The sequence below is a fragment of the Arachis stenosperma genome, chromosome 8 (genome assembly GCF_014773155.1).
Source record: "Arachis stenosperma cultivar V10309 chromosome 8, arast.V10309.gnm1.PFL2, whole genome shotgun sequence".
Classification (NCBI taxonomy): domain Eukaryota; kingdom Viridiplantae; phylum Streptophyta; class Magnoliopsida; order Fabales; family Fabaceae; genus Arachis; species Arachis stenosperma.
In genome coordinates, this window is record NC_080384.1 from 12,431,600 (window position 1) to 12,453,334 (window position 21,735).

General features: G+C 31.2%; 2 protein-coding genes across 2 annotated transcripts; one reads left to right on the forward strand and one right to left on the reverse strand.

The window, feature by feature from the left end:
- Nucleotides 1–582: 582 nt before the first annotated feature.
- On the forward strand, nt 583–6,066 carry LOC130944945 (auxilin-related protein 2). Its single transcript, XM_057873551.1, has 9 exons — nt 583–1,660; nt 2,693–2,934; nt 3,024–3,274; nt 3,358–3,505; nt 3,594–3,688; nt 4,333–4,398; nt 4,525–4,614; nt 5,255–5,431; nt 5,630–6,066. The coding sequence occupies exons 1-9, from the start codon at nt 1,110–1,112 to the stop codon at nt 5,666–5,668; spliced, it is 1,659 nt and encodes a 552-aa protein (XP_057729534.1). The 5' UTR covers nt 583–1,109; the 3' UTR covers nt 5,669–6,066.
- Nucleotides 6,067–11,373: 5,307 nt separating this feature from the next.
- Nucleotides 11,374–14,336, reverse strand: LOC130944477 (amino acid permease 3). The gene is made up of 6 exons (XM_057872813.1): nt 13,807–14,336; nt 13,426–13,659; nt 13,201–13,294; nt 12,876–13,090; nt 12,615–12,757; nt 11,374–12,341 (listed from the first exon to the last, which is right to left on the reverse strand). The coding sequence occupies exons 1-6, from the start codon at nt 13,937–13,939 to the stop codon at nt 11,685–11,687; spliced, it is 1,476 nt and encodes a 491-aa protein (XP_057728796.1). The 5' UTR covers nt 13,940–14,336; the 3' UTR covers nt 11,374–11,684.
- Between the last annotated feature and the right edge of the window lie 7,399 nt (nt 14,337–21,735).

The following is a 21,735-nucleotide window of genomic DNA, read 5'->3' on the forward strand; positions in this document are numbered from 1 at the left end:
GATAATACACAACCGACTCTTTTTACCCCCTGAATATGCAATGCATGGAATAGAACAATCAATAAGCAAACTTATGACATTGAAGTCCTCTTACACCATCCTGGTTTTCTAGATTTTGTTCTTTTTTTACTATTTGCTTTGAACTGTCCCTAACTCCGGTTTGATTAAGAGGATTGAAGATATCTTGGACACATATATATGTTTGAATAACAAAGTATTTTACAGAGTTATTTAATCAAATTTGTGGTTAAATATTTTTTTAATAAATTTAAAAATTAATTATAATGTAATAGTATATAATTAATTATTTGTATAGAATTCTTTTATGAAAATTAAATTTTATTGTTAAATTTTTTAAAATTATTTTTACAGCTATTGTGTGTATATTTGTCTAAATATTTAGATGATATTTTTTATTTGATAGAAAATCATAATCAACTGTGATCAATCAAATGGAGAGTTGGACACCGATTAAGGAAACTCCCATATCAATAATGAATAATCAAAATAATAATAAAAAAATAAAGCAAAAAGCGCAAAAGAATTAATAAGCAAAAACCGCGTATAATGGTGGTTGGTGGCAAACTGGCAAGTGGCAATGGAGTAAACATCTGTAAATTCCAATCCCACGAAAACGCCACCACACCGCACCACCACCGACCGGAGTGAGAGAAAGTGAGAAACGAAAGAGACGCACACAAATAGAAAGAAGCATCTCAATCTCCCAAAATTCACTTCTCTTATTCTCTCTCTATCACGCCATTCCCGCCATTTCTTCTTCGCCATCGTTCTCGCTCTCCATCCCATTTCACTTCCCCTTCCTCCTTCCCTCTGTTTTTTTTTTTTCCCCTTTATCCAGTTCCTTATCGCCACCGAACAACAATTTCGGTTTCAACGTATCCACTCGGACCAAAATTTTGATTCTTTTTCACCCTACCAATTCAATTCCTCTCATAAATTTAACAAATTATTTCGTTTCAGCTCTACCTAGCTCAGCAAAAACACCTTTTTAGTCCCTTTTTTGTATACCCTAGATTTTACGTTTGATTGGTTCATTTCTAAATTCTGATTATCGTTTAGTCGCTAAAGTTCAAATCTTTCCCCCCAAAATGGACGAGTTTGGCGTGTTGACCGAAAGGTTTGGCTTGAAACCGCAGGGAAAATCGGCTCCGATGGCCTCATCGAAGCGACCCACAGGTGTCGGTGGATCCCAACCTGGAATCAATTCGTTCAATCACCCCAAATCTTCTTCCCAAAACGGATCCAGATCTCACCAACACTCCGATTCTGATTTCGATGGCATTTTCAGCCCAAGCAACAATAAGAAAACACAGAATTTCGGTGGCCTCGGCGATGGCATTGACGATATCTTCGGCCCGGGCGCTAAATCTAATACCAGCAAGGGTTCTTCCTTCGATTACGATTCGATATTTGGCGGTTCGAACAGGCCGGTTTCGAAGCCTGCTTCGAACAATGATTATGTGGACGACATATTCGGTGTAATGCCTGAGAAAAAAGGCGTTGGTGTTGATGATCTGTTAGATAAGATTGGAGGGTTAAATTCTAGTACCAGCAACAAAAGCTCATCCAATGTGAAAAAAGCACCTGATTTTGATGAATTGATACCTGGGTTTGGTGGAAGCAGCTCTTCAAAGAATGGGTATGAACTATGGAAGCTTTGATTGCTTGATTATATGTCCTGTTGTTGTTTTTTTAATTGTTGAGGTAACTTGCAAAATTAGTATGATTTATGCGTTTGAAAGTGTTGCACTTCCCTAGGGTCAAGCACACATGTCTTTTAGGTGTAAATTATTGTTATCTTCTAGGCTTCTAATAATTTTTATTTTGGTATATTAATTAGATTTCTTATGAAGCTACAGAATAGGACTGCTTACTAGCACGTGGTTTTAAATTGTGTGTGTGGCGGTTAACTTATCTGCATTGAGTATCATGTGCTCCCAGCAAGCTTTGGGAGGTGTTTTGAGCATCTTCATTACTCTGTTGGTATAGTTTACTGATATGTTGAGGATCTATAATGTGTTATTTATATGTGCTGGTATATTATGCTGGTGTAAAATCTTCTATTTTAGGATATTAAGTTGGAGAAAATGTGGAAAAGGACTCAGCTGAGAACTAAGTTTTACATCTTCTGTGACTTATATTTCCATGAGACATGTATTTAATAAGGTTATATGAATTTGGTTTGAGCAACATATGTGAAATGGGAGTTCTGTTTGTTACATTGTTGCTACCATATGTTTCTTCTTTTTCATCTTTTACATCTTGTAATGAATTCAGACGCATCCCCACCTGATCCTTGTAAGGGTTTCACAAGTTTGGATGAATAACTTTCTTTTCTTGGTTTGTGCATTGATTGATCCTGGACTTGAGCCTAGTCGTTGTTCCTAGTGGTGTATCAAATATTCAAATTATTGATGCAATATGGGAATTTAAAAAAAAAAAAAAGAAAGAAAAAAGCATTCTGGCAAATTACTTGGTACTATACTGCAATCTACCATTTTACTTTTACTAGTGATTTAAGCTGCTTATCACTTAAGTAAAAAATAAATGCATGCAGATTTTGTGGCCTTCTTTGTTGGTAGGTGTGTCTCACTTATCCATCTACTCAGTCTAACAATCTCTTCATGTGTTTTTTTTTTTTTCCTTATCTCTTTTATTTTGTACTTTTCAGAAGAGCAAGTAATAAGTCTCCTAAACCAACTGCCACTACAAACAAACCTGCTGCCGCCTCTCATGATGATCCATTTTTAGTATTTGAAACCACTTCACGCGCAGCATCTTCGGAATCCTTCTTTGACTCTTTGGAACAGATTAATAAGTGGAATAATTCCAAAGGTACAAGAGACAGCTCTGGTGCTTCCCCAATATTAAGACCTCCACCTAAGGCAACAAATGTTTCATACTCAAATAAAGGTTTTTCTGAATGCTTGAGCTAAAAACTACTGCTACCTATCTTTCTTTCTATCACTACTAAGCAGTTTTCTGAATTATGTTTTATGCAGTTAACAGCTCAAATGTATCATCGATAGATGAGCTTGAGGAATTTGCCATGGGTAAGATGCAGAATAATGCTACCAGAAAGGCCAATATAAATACTGGTGACACTAAACGAAACTTAGCTGCAAAAATCAACAAAAATAAAGGAGGTCCGGCTGCAAGAGTGAACCAATCAAATGGCGTGGACGATCTTGAATCCTTTTTTGGCACAGGCTCTCGGTCAAGCAGTGTACCAAAGTCAAGGGCTTCAAATATGGTATATTATTGATATAAAACGCCCAAAAGATTTGCTACATTAAAGAGGCTATGTTAATGAATTATTGCTAATGCCTTGTGTAGGATAATACGTTTGATCATCAATTGAATGATAAAGGGAGATCTGGGGTGTCACAAGGGGTGTCACATGGGGTGCCACCTGTTTCCTCTGCCAGTGCAAAGAAACCTTCAGCAGCGACATCTTTTGATGACCTATCATTAATTTTTGGTGGTAAGTTGTTTATGTTTATTATTTCTAATTTTTTTTTATAAGGAAGTGAGTTTATTCTCATCATATCGTCCACTTTTGGCTGCAAAAGGTTCCCCAACATCTGAATTCCAGGAAATTGAAGGAGAATCTGAAGAGAGACGAAAAGCAAGATTGCAACGTCATCAGAGGACCCAAGAGCGATCGGTGTGTATTGTTATCTTTTAGTTTTCTTAATTCCAAGTAATAAGGAAAAAGAGGGATCATTAATTCAAATTATATGTCATTCTTTAATAATTATATTAACCCCCCCCCCCCCCCCCCCCAAAAATAAATAAATAAATAAATAAATGAGTGTGCTTTTTGGTTTTCCTCCTACAAGTATAAGAAAAGTGCATTTTTAATACAACAAATATATATATATATATATTTTTGGCATTAATTCCTTCTGAGAATCTTACAAAATCAGAACAAGAAAATACTCAAAATAGTCAATTTATTTATTTTATTATTTTGAGGAGTTAGGAGTGCTTATGTTATGATACAAGCACTTAATTTAGAAAATCAATTCTGAGTTTTTTTCTTAAAGGTAAGTTATTGAAAAACCTATCCAAATGCACCCCTTAGGTTTCCTAAATTGATTTAATAGTCAAATCTTTTAGTTTAATGATCCATATAGACCCGTCATGTGATATTTCATATACTTATGGTACTCTGAACTTAGAACACAAATGATGTCTTCATGGTTTGTACTGGACATCGAACTTGATTTGTCCGTGCATAATAGGTTTATATTGAAATAATCTTACAAGACATACCTTTTCACTTTGCTTTCTATCGGTCTTTTCCAGTTAAAAGCATTGGCTGATATGAACCAGCGTGACCATCAAACTAAAATGGAGCAAGAAGAGAGACATGTAAGCTTTTAGTGTTTTTATTTCAACTTTGATTTATTTCCAACTATTATCATGATGCAATTCTTTTGTTTTTACCTTATATTTTCTCACACTTTCTTGGGGTGTGATTTGATTTTAATGTGGCAGAGAATCGCCGATTATACGGATGTTCAGATAAAGAGATGGGCTGCAGGAAAAGAAGCCAATATGCGGGCATTGCTATCATCATTACAAGATGTATGCTCTTTTGACATTAGTTTTGCATTGCTAATACACCATTCTCTTTAGTTACTACTCTAATGGGAAGTGTAAAGGAAATGAACACAACAAATTGTTTGGTTTTGTTTTTAACTGGGTAGTCAATTATTACCCTCTTCAGAATAGCTATAGCATGAAAGTGTAAGCAAGAATGACCAGATCCTGTCTAGAATATTATTGTTACAAGATCGAAAATTAGATAGAATGCACCATATGTGATTGAATTTTTTAATTTTTCAATCAATTTATCTCGTTCATTAATGTTTCTGTTCACTATGGTTGTGCTAAATTATCTTCGCAACTGAATTATTTATGTTGGTTATAAATGAAGCAGACTACTATTTCATCCCGTCAAATTATGTATTGTTTTAGAAGTTTTTGAGTGCTATAAAAATTTCACTTATTTTATGATTTTATTTCTTAATTGTTTATTTTATATATTATTCCATATCAAATGCTAGAGCATATTTATTAGCTTTATTGTACAGGAAAATGATGCATCTTCCTTGTGTATATTTTGATTATTTTGTTTCCTTTTACTGAAACAATTCTATAATTTATTTCAGATCTTTATTGTTATTTTTCATTTCTCAAATCTTACCCTGAATTTCATATTCAGGTTCTTTGGCCAGAATGTGGATGGGAGCCAGTGTCTATTACAGATATGATCTCTTCCACTTCGGTGAAAAAGGTTTACAGAAAAGCAACTTTATGCATTCACCCAGATAAGGTCCAACAGAAAGGTGCTACTCTTGAACAGAAATATATTGCAGAGAAGGTTTTTGACATCCTCAAGGTACAAGTTCATACCCTTTTAACCCTCCTCAAATAATCTTTTAAGGAAAAAAAAAAAACACCAAGACTGATATTTATTTGGTTGTGGCCCTTCTCCAAACCCTGTGTTACGCGGGATGTTTGTGCATCAGACTACTCTTTATTGCAGTATGATAAATGTGTTACCTTTCTTATTTTGATGTTGTGATCTAAAACACAGGCAGCGTGGACCAAGTTCAACGCGGAAGAGCTTTCTTAGACCCCCTGCTAAATTTTCTTTGCAAATCATAGCTGTATGTCTAGGACTCGTGCACGTCTTCAGTTTGAGAATATTCACTTGAATTGTTGGTTTTGTGCGGTTGAGGATATAACTTGGCAAGAGTTTCTTTTTCCTAATGTGTTTATGCTTGGAATGTTCATTTTAAGTTGTATTGTACAGTAATGTACTTAAATGTTCATTGAGGTCAGTGTACAAAATTTGTAGTGCTCCTTAGCAATTTAGACATGCCTACCTAAAATTCAATTCAGCTAGCCCTCAAATTAGAGGTTATCTTATATTTAGATTGTGCACGTTTGCACACCTGCATTTGATATGTTGTATGAATAATATATCATTGATTTTTTATTTATTTAGCAATATTTGTTTGTGATCTCGAATTCAATTAAGTTTCGGTTCCATTTTGTGGATAGGATGGCAATTTTAATTACAATGCGACTCTAGCCAAATATATTGAGTTTTTGCGTCATAAATGTAACAAATTAATAGATATAAGCTTTATAAGTCATAGTGTCATACCCTATTTCGACGTCGAGATTTTGGTTGGTCAATTTAATATATAAAACAAAAGAACTGAATGAGAACTATATACATATATTAGTTATTTTACATTCGGAAAAATTACAATTTTAATAAAATAAATCTCAAAAAAGATGCAAATGACAAAATGAATCAAATATATATAAGTAAATTGATTATACATTTGATTTAGTTTGTTAAAGGTAACATATATTTGGAGGTAATTTTGTCATTTATGTCTTTAGGAATTTATTGTGTCAAAATTGTAATTTTTTAGAGGTCAAAATAGTTATTTGCTCGAATTTCTTATATAATGTGGGATCAATAAAAGAGTTATATATATTCACTAGTGACGAGAAATTAAAGTTAGCTTGCCATTTGAGATATAAACTATCTCGGTGTAAACAGTGTAAACAAGTACTACTTGCATGTTCTATATAAGCAGAAAATTCTAGCATTCTTAAAGAGTTCTATTCAAACCTCAAATCAAGTATCCCAAAAGTATTCAATTTACCCAGATTTATTAAATCTTAGTAGGGCCAACCTATCAAAGGAAAAAGTTTCAAACATCCTTGTCAAAATATATTTCGGTAAGTTAAAACTTAGTTTAGTAAGGTTTTTATTTTTTAAAAAATATAATATTTATGTTTAATAAATCAAATTAAAAATAATTTTTAATAAATACAAGTAATATAATTCGTTTGGTAAAATAACTTTTAAAATTTAAAAGTACTATAAGAGACATAAATTTAAGCGTTAAATTTAAAAATTAATTAAAATATGAAATTATATTAAATTTTTAAATTTTTAAAAGTACAAGTCAACTTTAAAAAGTTCTACCTTAGGTGCTTTTAAAAGTACTCCAATCTTTTAAAAGCTACAAATATAAACACATAATCTTTTTTATTTATTAAACACAAAATGAGGAGTTTGTATTTTAAAAAATCGCACACTTCTTTAAAAAATTTTACCAAATTAAACCTAAAAATACTGAGATTCAATCCCATAAGATCTAAATGAATACGTATAAAGACATTGTTTTTGCTTCATTTGTAACATGTGTAACATTAACAAGGATCTCCTTTCTAATGATTATGTCCATAAGATAATACAATGTCCTAACTTCTATGCCATCTTACACATTCTTACTGGCCAAGTTGTTAGTGACATGTTTTGCAATGAGTGATTAATTTGAATCAAACAATTAATTATACCCCAATTCATCACTTCATATATACATTCAACTTTTCAAATTGGATTAAACCCAAAAAAGTCTGAAAGTAACAGTACTAAATAATAATATTTCTTGCTTTATTAGTAGTGGATACTACTGTCAATGAAAGCGAGGAAAGTGTATTTGCCTTTCCCATGCTCTTTGGAGATTCTTCTTTATTCCTTCATTAACATTAAATTATTAATTTTCCGTACGTTTTATATATATATATATATATATATATATATATATATATATATATATATATATATATATATAGCTTTAAGAAACATAGAGAAAACACTTTATATGTTGTGGTGAGAAACTTCCTATATCTTCCCACTTATCACCCACTAAACGAAACCAATAGTCCACACCCTCATGAAGGAAGAGAAAAGCAAGATAGATTTCTCTTTAAAAAAAAAATCACATGATTAAGTATCGGTTTAATTTTGGTGGTGGGATAACAATTACTTAATCAATTATTAGTTTAATTTTCATACACCGAAAGTATAAAAAAAAAATTATAGAGACATTCGTGTATTTTTATATTATCAAAACTAACTAATTTTAGAATTTATTACTTAAAAAATTATCTACACAAATGAATTTAATGGGATGACCATATAAAAAATTTTATAAGAAATAAACTCATTAATATTAAATTACACTAATTAAAAAAAAGTAAAAAAAAAATTATTTTGCTCATCATAATACACTTATTTAATAACTAAATTATAGTGTAAATAATCTATTATATATTCTACTTAACATGGTAAGAAAGCTAAAGAGAGAAAAAAAAAGTTAATAAATATGACATTTAAAATATAAAAATAAGAAATATATCCAATTAAAAGTCTTTTTATTTTTAATGTAATTATTAATTAATAAACCAAACCAAAAAAGTTTTTCAAAATCCAAAGTATCTAGTGATATAGACAATTTTAGTTATGGCCCACCACTTCCTAACTTCCACAACTTTTTTTTTTTGTGCCGGCGGCCGTTACCAAAATTTAAATAAAAATAAAAAATTATTTAATTTGGAGAGTCAAATTTGAAATACTCAAATAATAAAATGAAATGCACTAACAATCACTAGTAGTGTCTTTTAGCCTATACAAAGTGCAACTACTTCAAGGTGGGAATTATATTGGAAACAAGCAAATCCAACTAATTTAACTAGGCCTGTTTATGGCAACCATCTGAATTTTAATTTGATCTTAATATTACAAAACATGGGTTTGTTATAAAATGGACTAACAAGATTGGAATAACAAGTAATTATGTTTTCATTAACACTACTAGAGGTGTATAAAAATTGAATCTGATCAATCCAATCCACATATCTAATTCTTATCCGAAAATATCAAATTCATAAATTGTTAGATCAGATCAAATTAATCGAATTTAGAGGTAAAAATATGTATATCTGATCCAATTCAATTTGTGTACATTTCTAAATACCACGTTTATTATTAAATTAACCTTGTTAAAAGACTCTAAATTTTAAGTTATATATATATTTTTCTTAGTTCTTCTCGGTATCTCCTATTCTATTAGATTAAGAACTAATTTATTGTAAATCTAAATTTTATTTAAGGGTCTACTATCATACACAAAGCAGTATTATTTAAACTCCGACATTTATTTAAGCGAACAAATGAATGGTCTGACGCGGTCAAGTTGGTTTAAGTTGTTACATTATTATTGTTGGAAATTATATGAATATGATCCTACATCTTTGTAAACCCTTTAAAGTGGAGTCAGCTTATTGCTTTACTGAGAAGTCTTATAAGGCAATTCTTTACAAAAAGTTTATGGACTCTCTTGTAAAGGTGACTACAATCTTATACATATATATGTATATGGAGGCCTCAAATTAAAGTTAAAACAAATACTACTTTCATTCCCACAAGATTGTAAATACTAAATTAAAATAGCCTCTTGTTCAAGCTACACACTGAGTAATGATCTAGTGTGTGCTACTCAATCTCCAAAATTCAGAGGCAGGTAGGTTGTTGGGCTATCTATTTAAAGAACAAGCAAACGTTTATAATCGTGTTCCCATTACAATAATTATGTGGACCACAATTTATAGCCCATTAATTATTCATAAGAAAAGAAAATTAATATCATTGAAATTTTCTATGCAAGGTGAGGTAGTCTTCATGACACTTTTTTAATTTTTCTTAGAATTATGTACTCATTTTTTTAATATATATATGTTTTGCTGCGTACCCTCAATGAACTAATTTGTTACAGATCGTAGCTCTATTTAAAGGTAGAGGTAGTAACACTACCCAAACTTGTGGGTATCCATCTCGCCCCTACCCGTTCGAGGCAGGTAATTATCCATTTTCGTATCGGAACAGATTTTTAATGGGACGGATTCTTGGGCAGGATGAGATCGAATTTAGGTTAACCGTTCCTACCCGTCTTGGTATATATAATATATGTAATATATATAAAATAATTAGTAAAATAATTAATAATATTATATCATATTTAAATATTTACTTTAATTTATGTTATGTATATAATGATAGTTATATAAATTTTAAAATTTTATTTTATTTGTTAGATTTTAATAATTATAAGGGCGGAACAAATATCCACAAGAACGGATTAGAATTTAACTTTTTACTGCCAGATAAAAGTGGAACGGGTTCAATGTGAATTATTGGAAGGTGAGACAAGATCAGGTAGGACAAAAAATCGTCCCATTGTCACCCCTATTTAAGGGTTTATTATTGTTTAATAAATCGCTATATATACAACTAAAAATTCAAACTTTCGATATTAGTTTAAGTGGACTAATAAACTAACAACTTGGCTAACCTGTTAGTTAATAAATGGTCCTAAACTTGAAGCTCAGACTGATATATATTAAATACGATTAAGGCCATTACTTTACTTTGATGGTACTTTAAAAGCAAAGCAGACCCTTGCATGTTGGAACATGCATGAAAAGATCACCACCAATTCAAAGCACATATTTGTCTCAAATATATAGCTCTGATCTTATAAGCCACTTTGTGATGATCTAATATAAGGAGCCATCACGCTCAAGTTTTGATGGTCCAGATTGAACGAGATTCTATCTTTATTTCAGTGCAATTCTATATATGGACCTTGCATTTTCCCACTTTCAGCGGTTCATGGCTAATGGTTTAAGGTACAGAATATATAACACCTTTTTTAACATAATCAAACCCAAACCGTGTGTTGTCTCATCAATTTGAATTTAGAATATGTGCATGTTTGGAGAAGTAAGATAAATGTGTTATATTTTTTGTATATAAAGATTTGTCTCTTACTCTAAGTTTACTGTAACAGTAATACTGGAAAAAAAAAAACAGTTAAAATTTGTCTTATTTAATATATATAACAATAATAATATATACGGTTAATAATAACACAAATTATCTTATTTAATTTAATATTTATAATTATATAAGCATGCAGCTCTAGGCATAAAACTGTATTTTGCAATTAATGCCTTAATCATATTTTTGCAAAATGCCAAATTGAACTCCATCATCATTGAAAACAATAAAAAAATGAAGATTTTCAGTAAATTTATAAAGAATATGTGTATCATCTCTTGTTTTGATGTTTTTTTTTATTATTATAAAAAGAGCAATTTTTATTTTTATTAAAAAAATACAATGCGCCATAACATTATCCAAAATATTCATATACTAACAAAATTATATAATGTATATACATAAAATATAAACTAATATATTTATTCCGATTTAATTAATCACACTATCTCATTGCAATAAAAATCACTAATTTTTAATATCTTATTTAAAAAATTACATAAACACATAAATTTGATTAGACAATTATAAGATTATCAAATGTAAATCACATATAAATCTCACTTTAATTTAGTTGTATTTTACTCAATACCAAAATGAAATAGAAGGAGAATCTAACACAATAAGTCTTTGAACTCCAAACCTCTTTGCTTCATTTCTTCCACTTTGTATTAGAACTCAGAACAAGTTACAAAGTAAGAGAAATTAAACATTAAAAAAAAAAAAGGATTGCTAATTAATTAAGCAATAAACAACAAGATTACCATCCCAACCAAGGCTATATAATATAAACATTGAAAAACAAGAACTTCAAAAACTTGTATTAACTTTGATATATATATATAATATATGATTTTTTTTTTTTTTTGTTTCTTGTTTCTTAAACCTTCCTGTATGAAAATGGTAACCAGAGTGTTATTTATTGTTCCATGGATGTTGATCAATATTCAGAACCAAACAACTTAATATCATGAAGCTGATCAACAATCCCAGCAATGGATCCAGCAGCAGCAGCAAGAGAAATGACAAGGCATGCAAGACTAAGAACTTGAAGACACACCCATTTGGTGCTCCATTTCGGTATTCTCTTCTGAATAATATACATTTGAACCGGAAAATAAACCGTTAGAGGCCAGAATCCAAGAGCACCAAGAAGTCCAACAATGTTGTTGAAGAAAGGAAGCAACATGGATATCAAAGTTGTTAAGATCACAAATCCTGTTCTCCATGTTAGCCTGAAGAGATTGAGCTTGTATGGTTTGGAACAACCTGGGACACAGATCTCGCTGTCTTTGTTAATGAAATCACTGTCTGGGAACTTCTTGCTTGCATACTTTTCGATGAAGGCGAAGAGGGGTTGGCAATACACTTGGTATGCTCCTACAAGGTGGATTACTATGGCAATGTTGGCTATGTCTAGCAGCCAGAAAGGGTTCGAGAATCCGGCGTCGGTTAGCAGGTTTCCGGGGGCCTTGTCCCCGAATGCCGCGTAGCCGAAGCACCCACATAGCATGTAGAAGAAGGTGGTTACTGCCACACTGATGAATGTTGCTTTCTTCATTGTTTTTGCCTCTGATGGTGGGGATTTTATTGTGTCCTGTTTCACATACCATTGTTATTTCTCTCAAACCTTCAATTTTGCTTTCTTTTTTTTTTGAATAAATACTCTTTTCGTTCCCTAACTATTTGTCTAAAATAATTGGTTTAACTGACTGCTGATACGTTAATGGTCGTTTAAACCAATTATTTAAATAGTTGGAGAATAAATAGAGATTTTCGAATGGTGAAAAATTGATTTATGCGAATTTGTTTAGTTCATTCTAAATAACTAAATTAATAGTATTTCAATATTGGGAGATTTATTAATTACCTGAATTTCAATAAGAATCATGGAGTATGAGTAGGCAAAGGCTATGTCACCAAGAGCTTCAAAGGTGTTCCAAACTTTTTCAGTTTCAGTGACAGAAGGACCAACTGTCACCCCTGTTAGGCTTCCCTTAATCACTTTGTTTTCTGTCACATAAAACCATTGTTGTAGTGAGAGACATTTCTTTCTTTCTTTCTTTCTTTCTAGTACTTCAATTTCAATTTAATCACAAAATTTAAAGAAATTATGATCATAGATTGATACCTATAACTTTAACAACTCCAAGGCCAAGACCAATTGTTGAGTATGTGAAGGACATAACAGCAGCTAGAATTGAAAGCCACCATAACTGATCAAAATCTGGGATTTGAGAGAGAAAAAGTTCAGCTATTCCAAATGCAATTGTGTAAACATTGCCATTGGTATGGCATGGATTCCTTCCTCTGCTTGCATGAACACAGATAGATTTTCTTACAGCCCTGTTTGATTCAGAAACCAAAATTACATCATTTTCTTCTCAAAGTTCTTAGAATATTATTATATATTATTATTACTACTAAAAAGGATCTTAAAATGAAATTAAACTCACCCCATGCTCTTAGCAGAAGCTATGGTGTAACCAATGGCTACTCCAAAAAGGTTAGTATACTGAACTAGCCCACAAAGCTTGACCTTCAAGCCACCTAAAACAATCACCAAAGTTTGAACCTTTTTAGAATTTTAATCACAACCCAGAATTTATTTTCTTCATTTTTTTGGTTAAATGGACTGAATATATAATTTTATTTATCATCATCATTATTATTATTATTACCAAGGTTTGCATGAACAGCATCCATGTAAGTGTAGTTTCTTTTTCCGGTGACAGGGTCGCCGGAACGGTAACAAGCGGCGAGGAGTGAAGAGGTATAGTAAGTGACCAAGGAGAACAAAATCATGACGGCCGGTCCGGCGATCCATCCGAGCTGAGCTATGGCCCAAGCCAGGGACAACACCCCTGACCCTATCACAGCTGTTATTATGTGGGCGCTCGCCGTCCACATCGTACCTGAGGCGATCAAGAATGAGTACATCAAAAATTAATAAGTAAAAATCTGAAAAATTAGGTGCAGTTAACTTCACGTAAAAACATGAAACTAATTGTATCAGAGTTTTCACCAAAGAAAAAATGAGTACATGTGATGTTACTACTTACCGGATCTTTTGAGGCGGCCATCGTCGTCGAACAACTTGGAGCCTCCTTGTTGATGCATGTCAATGGAGAGATCAAATGATTGGTGGTGGTTCTTGGCGGTGGGGGTGGCGGTGGCGACAACCTTCTCAACCATGTTTCTTAATTATTATGAAAAACAAGACCAACACAACAATAAATAAGGCTTTGTTTATTTATTTATTGTTTGTGCATGCACTTTGCAAGATGAATATGAATGTATAGAGGTAAAGTTTGAAGAAGTTAAGGGTAGTTATGATGAGAAACCAAGGTTTTATGTTTTATGTTTTAACTCCCCCCAATGACACAACTTCCCAGAAAATTAAATCTTGTTGCAACCTTAAACCATGTGTTAGGAGGTTCAGGCGAAAATGGTGTTCTTGAAAGTCAAAGGAGGGAATTGAAGAACAAGAAGAAGAAAAACAACACAAGAAAAGTGCCTCTTGTGTTTGTTTTTGGACACAACTCCAATTCTCACAAGTCTGTGGAGTTATGCAATGAACAAAGGATAGGTTTGGGAGCATATAAATAATGGTGCCATGGCAGAGAAGAGTTAATATTTGAGTGAGAGAGAGAGAGAGAAAAAACAAATATTGTTAGATTCCAAAGTTTTTTTTTATTTTAAATTAAATAAATATGTTTATTTGTTGATAAATACTGAAGAAGTTGTGAGAGTATGAAAGGTGGTATATGTGTTTATGATAATTTATTTATTTATTTGATTTATTTAATTTAATCTATTGACTTGTCTTAATCGTTGGTAAACAATTTGGCATTTTGTTTTCTTTTTTAAGAATGTAAGAAAATGAGTTTGGCTTAATTTAATGAGGCATGCAATGTGAATGCAATCAAGGAAGTGAGACGCACGTGATGTTAATGACCAGGTGTCAACTATTTCCACATCAGCATCTAATAATTTATTTAATCTTTAAAATTAGGTGCGATCATACGAACACAAATTAAATTAACGTGTTTAAAAAAAATATTGTTATCATTTATGAATTAGATTCGAGTAAAAAGGGAAATAGGTTTGTTAGGTTATGGGTCAGTGTTGGTGTGTTAATGTGGTATTTAATAAGTTGAAAGTTGAAACACTGGTTTGACTAGAAATCCCGTGTAAGAGGGCATACACTAGTTTGTGTGTGTGTCTCAATCAAATTGATTTTCATTCACAAACCGCTTGATTTGTGTGTGTGTTTCGTGTGGTTACTGCTTAGTAGTTATGATCCCACTTTCCTATCAAATCAAATAAGCTTCCTTCTAGGGGTGGCAACGGGGCGGGTAGGGGCGGGTTTTTGCTCTACCTGACCCGCCCCGCTCAACAAAAACCCGCATCGAACCCGCCCCGCTTCTACCCGCGGGTAGTAAAATGTTAAACCCTAACCCGCCCCTGCGGGTACCCGCCCCGCCCCTACCCGCCCCAATAATTATTAAATTCAAAAAATAAAATAAAATTTTAAAAATTATATAACCATTATTTACATTCATAACATAAATTAAAATAAAAATTTAAATATGATACAATATTATTAATCATTTTACTAATTATTTTATATATATTACATATATTATATATTAAAAATATATATATTTATATATCTATTATATATACCGGGGCGGGTAGGGGCGGGTTTAACCTAAACCCGACCCCGCCCCGCCCCGCCCAAGAACCCGCCCCGCTAAAACCCGCCCCGGTGCGGGTGCGGGTAATTACCCGCCCCGAACGGGTAGGGGCGGGGTGGGTACCCGCGGGTTCGGGTAGTGTTGCCACCCCTACTTCCTTCCCCTTTCCTTTCTTTATTTTGTCTTCTTCTTGGATTTTTCTTTTCTTTTCCTCCCTAAATCCTAAATCAGAATTCTAACCTTAACCTAATTTTGCTATCTAGTGCGGATAAAATTAATTTGAGTTAGTGGAGTAATCAATTTATTCATTTATATAAATAAGTATCAAAAATTTGAATTTTGTCTTACATATATAATAATACTTTTTTAATATGTTTTTAGTATATAATATAAAGACAGATAAATTTATAAGGTAAAAATTTATATGTAGTCGACTTCACGTCAAGTTGATAGCTGAGAGTCGTTAGATAAAAATTTAGTCAAATCAGTCAAATAATCTAACGGCTCTCAATTATTAACTTCACATGAAGTTCATTGCACCTGATTTTTTATCAATTTATAATTATGTTTGATAGTTGAAATTGTAATAATTAGAAGGTCGATTTAATTTTCAATTTTTTAATTATAAATTTAAATAATTCAATTAATTTTATAAAATTTTCGTTAAATCAAATAATTTTATAATTTAAATTTCTTTACGTTTTATATTTTATTATTTTTAATTTTACGTAAACTTTAGATTTTTTTATTTCTCATGTTTCTTATAAAAAAAATAAAAAATTAAAAACACCTACATCTGAATAGCTAAGTCAGATAACAATAATGCTATGTTGTTTGCTGTGTCTAATTTACCATGCAATCAATGTTCCTTCCTAAAATTTTTAGAACATGTTTAAGATTGTTTTCCTCACAACAGTCCCTTGTTTTATGAAACTAACTAATCACATCATTGCCTAAAACTAATTAAAGTGACTATACTATTACTATATATAATTATTTCATATGTTTAACTTTACCAAACTACAATTAATGAAGTTATATATGGTTAAAAACTTCAAATATAAATTCAAATTAATTTTATTAGGACTATAGTAGTCTCTTATAAAAGTGTTATTAGTATATAATTATGTAGCAGCATAATTATAGATACTACTACATCTATAACCCTCTTATTAGCTTATTATTACTAAAGAGTTTTAACAATTATTTTTTATATTTTCAACAACACATTTTAAATATGAATTAACAAACAGTGATGATAGTAGGCCAATACATTATGCCTAAATTAGAAATTAATTAATTAATTAATTAATTAAAGCTTACTGATTCTCATACATACCTTGATCTTATTAATGCAATGGAAATAGCACAGCAACACACCACCAACAGAAGCTCTAGTGATACTAATGATAATAATAATAATAATAATGAAAAATGTTGGAATAATAATATAATAAAAAAGGGATATGATTTAAAATTAATACTAAGGTAGATAGCTAGGTATATATTGTGCCTATAGTGTATTAACCTCTCTACCTTATATAGTGGAATTAATAGAGTTATAAATGTGAAATATTATTTATTATTGTATATATCTCTTTAAAGGACCACCCTAGAATAAAAAATTCTAATATGCAACGCCTCTCATCCACCCTTACTGAAAGAGAGAATAAGGTTCCATTTCAAAATATTCATTCATTCTTAGAAAAAATGAATGAATAAGCAAAGTGCCACATTACAAGCATATTTAGGATCAATTATTTCGGTCAAAATTTGTTTTCTTTATCTTGATGACCATCTTAAAATACTCTACAAAATTTAGCCACCAACAATTAAAAAAAAAAAATTAATTTAATTATTCCCATAAAACTCTTACAATTGGTTGGACAAGTTGCATCTTAATGATTCTTATCTTTTTGTCCCCAATAACTGAGGAAAAATTAATTATGTAATTAGCCAAGTCTCTTGACCTATCTTTGAAGATTTTATTATTAATTAATAAGTAATAAATATTTCTAATTTAATTTTACTTAGTCATAATAAATTAATTTGATTTCTCCTACACATGTAGGTACAAAATTTTGTAGGGATATTTTCTTGTGAATAAGGAAATTGGAACATAGAATCTCGACCCAATAAAAAAACAAAAATGAAACTTATAGAAATTCAATGTACCTTTAATTAGTGACACATATGGCAATGAATCATTTTCCCCCTCCTACTATATATTATTACTAGCAGGAAGACCCGTGCAAACTGCACGGGATTACTATTTTATGAACATACCTAAAAATTGAATTATTCAATAATGATCTTTCCAAATCAAAATCATATTCAAGTTAAAACAGTATTAAAGACCTCATAATAAAAAGAAAATCTATTATTAGACAAACACAGTTATATTTAAACAAAAAAAGTATTAATTAAATAACTTTTTCTGTTTAATTAAATATCCAATCAATCAAACATAACCATATTCAAAGATGACAATCTTCTAAAGAGAAATAAAGTAGATGATCAAATTGAATAAAATTAGTTTAAAAAAGTTATGATCATATCAGAATTAAATGGTTAAAAAAAATCAAAACAATACAAATGTCAACCAATTAGAAAGTGTTTATTAGAAGACAACTTGAAAGAAACATCAAGTTGTAATATTGTTAAACATAAATTGTATCTAAACATATATAGTAATCTGTCAGATATAATATCTTCATATCAATGCTAATTAGGATCTAACACATCATGATAATGATATAAAAAGAAAAGCATCTAATTGCAGTAAGTATAAAGTTAAGTGGGGGAATGATATAACCAAATAGCATATTAATTTGACTGTTCACATCTGATATAAAAAACTAACTAATTTAACCAACAAGTTCACATCCCATACATATTTTGAATTTTAGATAATCAAAAACCCAGAGTCCAAAATAGAATACATATCCCAAAATTAACAAAAGAAAGTATCAAAGCATCTGAATAATTAGTTTCTAACCACAGAAACCTGAACCAAATGATTTTTGTTCGAAACACTTCTAAATACACATAAATATCCAGGACTAAGTTTATGCATCTTGACAAAATCTTTCCATTTGGGTCCAATTTTGTACTCTCGATTCTTGCCCTTACTTTTCAACACATGCATTGTAAAGGGTTTAGTAATCTTTGAGTCCTTAACAGTAAATTTCCATTGTTCCGATCCACCACTCTTAAGCAATAATCTAGCAAACTCACAGCGAATATACTGTTAAATAAAAAGGGGTTAGAAACAGGTCTTAAAATAAAAAACTCATCAACAGGTATGAAACAATAGTTACAAAAACTTACAAATCGATCAGCCTTCATATCATACTCCGTTAACCTCTTGCTATAATGTTCAGCAACACATCTATATATTTCAATTTTAATTGATAGGAAAAATATGAGCAAACTAAAAATTGTAACAGTGAAAGATATAAGATAACCTTATACAGAATAGTGTGAGACAGAATTTGATTACTGAAATCAATACGCTTAAAATGTAACAAAACTCATCAATTAATTAAATGATATCAAGAGTGAGAAAATCAACAACACATGCAACAACAATCTAATATTAACAGTAATGCCCATGTCACGACGTTTATACACTGGATACCCATCAGCATCAAATGAAGTCTCATTCACAAACTCCTTAGGGTAAAATTTTGAGCATTTACCATCCTTCATACATGGAGAAGTCGGTCGTATCCTACCACACGGACCATGAATCATATATTTTGTGACCATCGTATACAAATTAGGAAATCTTGCAGGATTAGGTAATTCTGCACAAATCAATTCATCAACAAGTTCAACATTCTGCAAGGTGTTCCTTCTTTCAAGCCAAAGCAAAAAATGTGCATGCGGTAAACCTCTTTTTTGAAACTCAATTGTATACATACCTACATAACATAACAACTAATAAATCAACAAATAAAAAAAATAAAATATACAATAAACACAAGTTATTAGAGGCTAGCCACAAAAAAATTATAAAACCAAATAAATACGAAGAATATACCAGCATTGAGAGGACCGAAAAAAGTGCCACCTTTAAGGTCAGTTAGTAGACACTTCAGTTTAGCATGAAAAACTCGACAAGAAATATCTGGTCTATCAGCAATTGGAATCCCCTCACGACGGGTGTATCTTTGAAATTCAGGCCAGTTTGGATTGCAAGTAATAGTGAGGAACAAATCAGGATAACCATAATGCTTGCAAATTGCCATAGCATCCTGGCAATTATTAAACATATAACGTTTACCACCTGTAAAAGAAGATGGCAGTATAACCCTTGTCCCAATTGAGGATGCTTCAACATCACCACGCTGCATAGCTTCCTCTATACCGTGCAAAAACTCACCTCTAATTGTACTTTGTTTCTTCCTAATTTCAAAAAGTCTCTGTGATTCTATCGATGCAAAACAGTCAATAACAAATTGTTGGAACAACCTTCTAGCTTTGTGAATGATGCTTCCCTCATCTTCTCTCATTTGTAATCGAAAACTCACAAACTCACGCAAAGACATCCTCGTCCTTCTTCCACGCACGTAAGTAGACTGAACCCCTCGATACGGGATGTTCAATTGATACCCATCCTCACCATAAGGAAAAAGCAAAGGATATTGTAATGGCAAGTATAAAGCATGGGTTTCATAAATCCGTTGCAACTGGCCACTGGTGGACTGAACAATAATATCACGACCACGATCGGACGATTCGAAATCACCAACTATCAAAGCCGCAACCTCATCACACGAAGGATAATTGTAAATTCTTGGATCATGTACTCGCTGAGAGAACAATCTCAAACAAAATTCTTGCGAAGGATGATGCTCATAAAATTGTCGAGCTCTCCGAAACAATTGGGCTATAACATTGTGTTCATCAATCATTTGTATTAGACCAACTATCAATTCTTTATCTATTTCAGTTGTTTGCCTACACGAAGACATAATACAACAATTCATTTAAAATCTCTCTAGCCCATGGTATAAAACAAAAAACAAGAAATGATACACATATAATAGAAAATAACAACACTAATAATCAACCATGGAAGTTAAGAAGAACATACCCAAAAATTCCCTGGCGATTGACTACTTCATGCTGCGTGTCATAGATATATAACTGTGCAAATCTTGGATTTTCACCAATGGTTGGTATCAAACTCCCAATTCGATGATAAACTTGCCCATTTATGATAAATTGAGGCGGTCCACTACCATCGTTAATTGAGTCATGAACCTTACATCCAAAAGAAGTGAATGCAAACATACTATTGTATGATCTGATATTTTTTTGAAAATGCAAAGACTTATTATCATGACCATATATCAGGTTACACAATAAATCTGGAGGCCTTTGCAAATAAGGTAATTGAACTTTTCCTTTCGAACAACAAAGCGTAAATACTGGTTGATTTACTGTTGAATATTTTTCAACACGCTCTAACAACCAAAAGTTTGCCCCACAAAATGAACAAGTGTAATTAGCATCACCAATATCAAGGCAGCCTGTACAAATTTCAAACAAAAAACAAAAGATCAATGCAATCACCGTACACCACAAACACATTAAAAACGAATCAGAACTATCTATCAAAATTTTGTTCACATGAATACAATGAACCAAAAATTATGTAAAAAAATCATTCATAGATTATCATATTTAAAACCAAAATCTTTATTATCTATCATCACCTATATTGGAATTTCATTTGCATTTATAAATTTACATTTATATATAGATAAATGCATTTACTATGCATCACACCTTCACATTTATAATTGAAAAAATCAAACAAACAATAATAAATATGCAAGGAAAATTAGTATGAATAAATTAAATAAATCAATGCATACAAATTAAATCGAACGATAAAATGAAGTATTATCATAGAACAAAACAAAAATTTATAAAAAAAATACCTTGGAGCTCACTTTGCAAGAAAAGAGGATGATCAATCAGAGAACCAAACGGATTACACGAATTTATGGTAGGATCATATATAACTGATTCATCTGTTTTTTTTGGTAAAAAAAAAAAGAATCATGGAGTAAGTATAATTAATCTTTGATATTTTAAACACATATTATACACATATCATTTACAATACAAAATAAAAAAGAACTCCCCATAAGACAAAAATAAAATTAACCATAGGATATTAAACAAAAAAAAATAAAATAAACTAATATTCAACATATATTAAATTAAACATTACTACAATCACCACGACTACCACTGTTATTATTATTATTATTA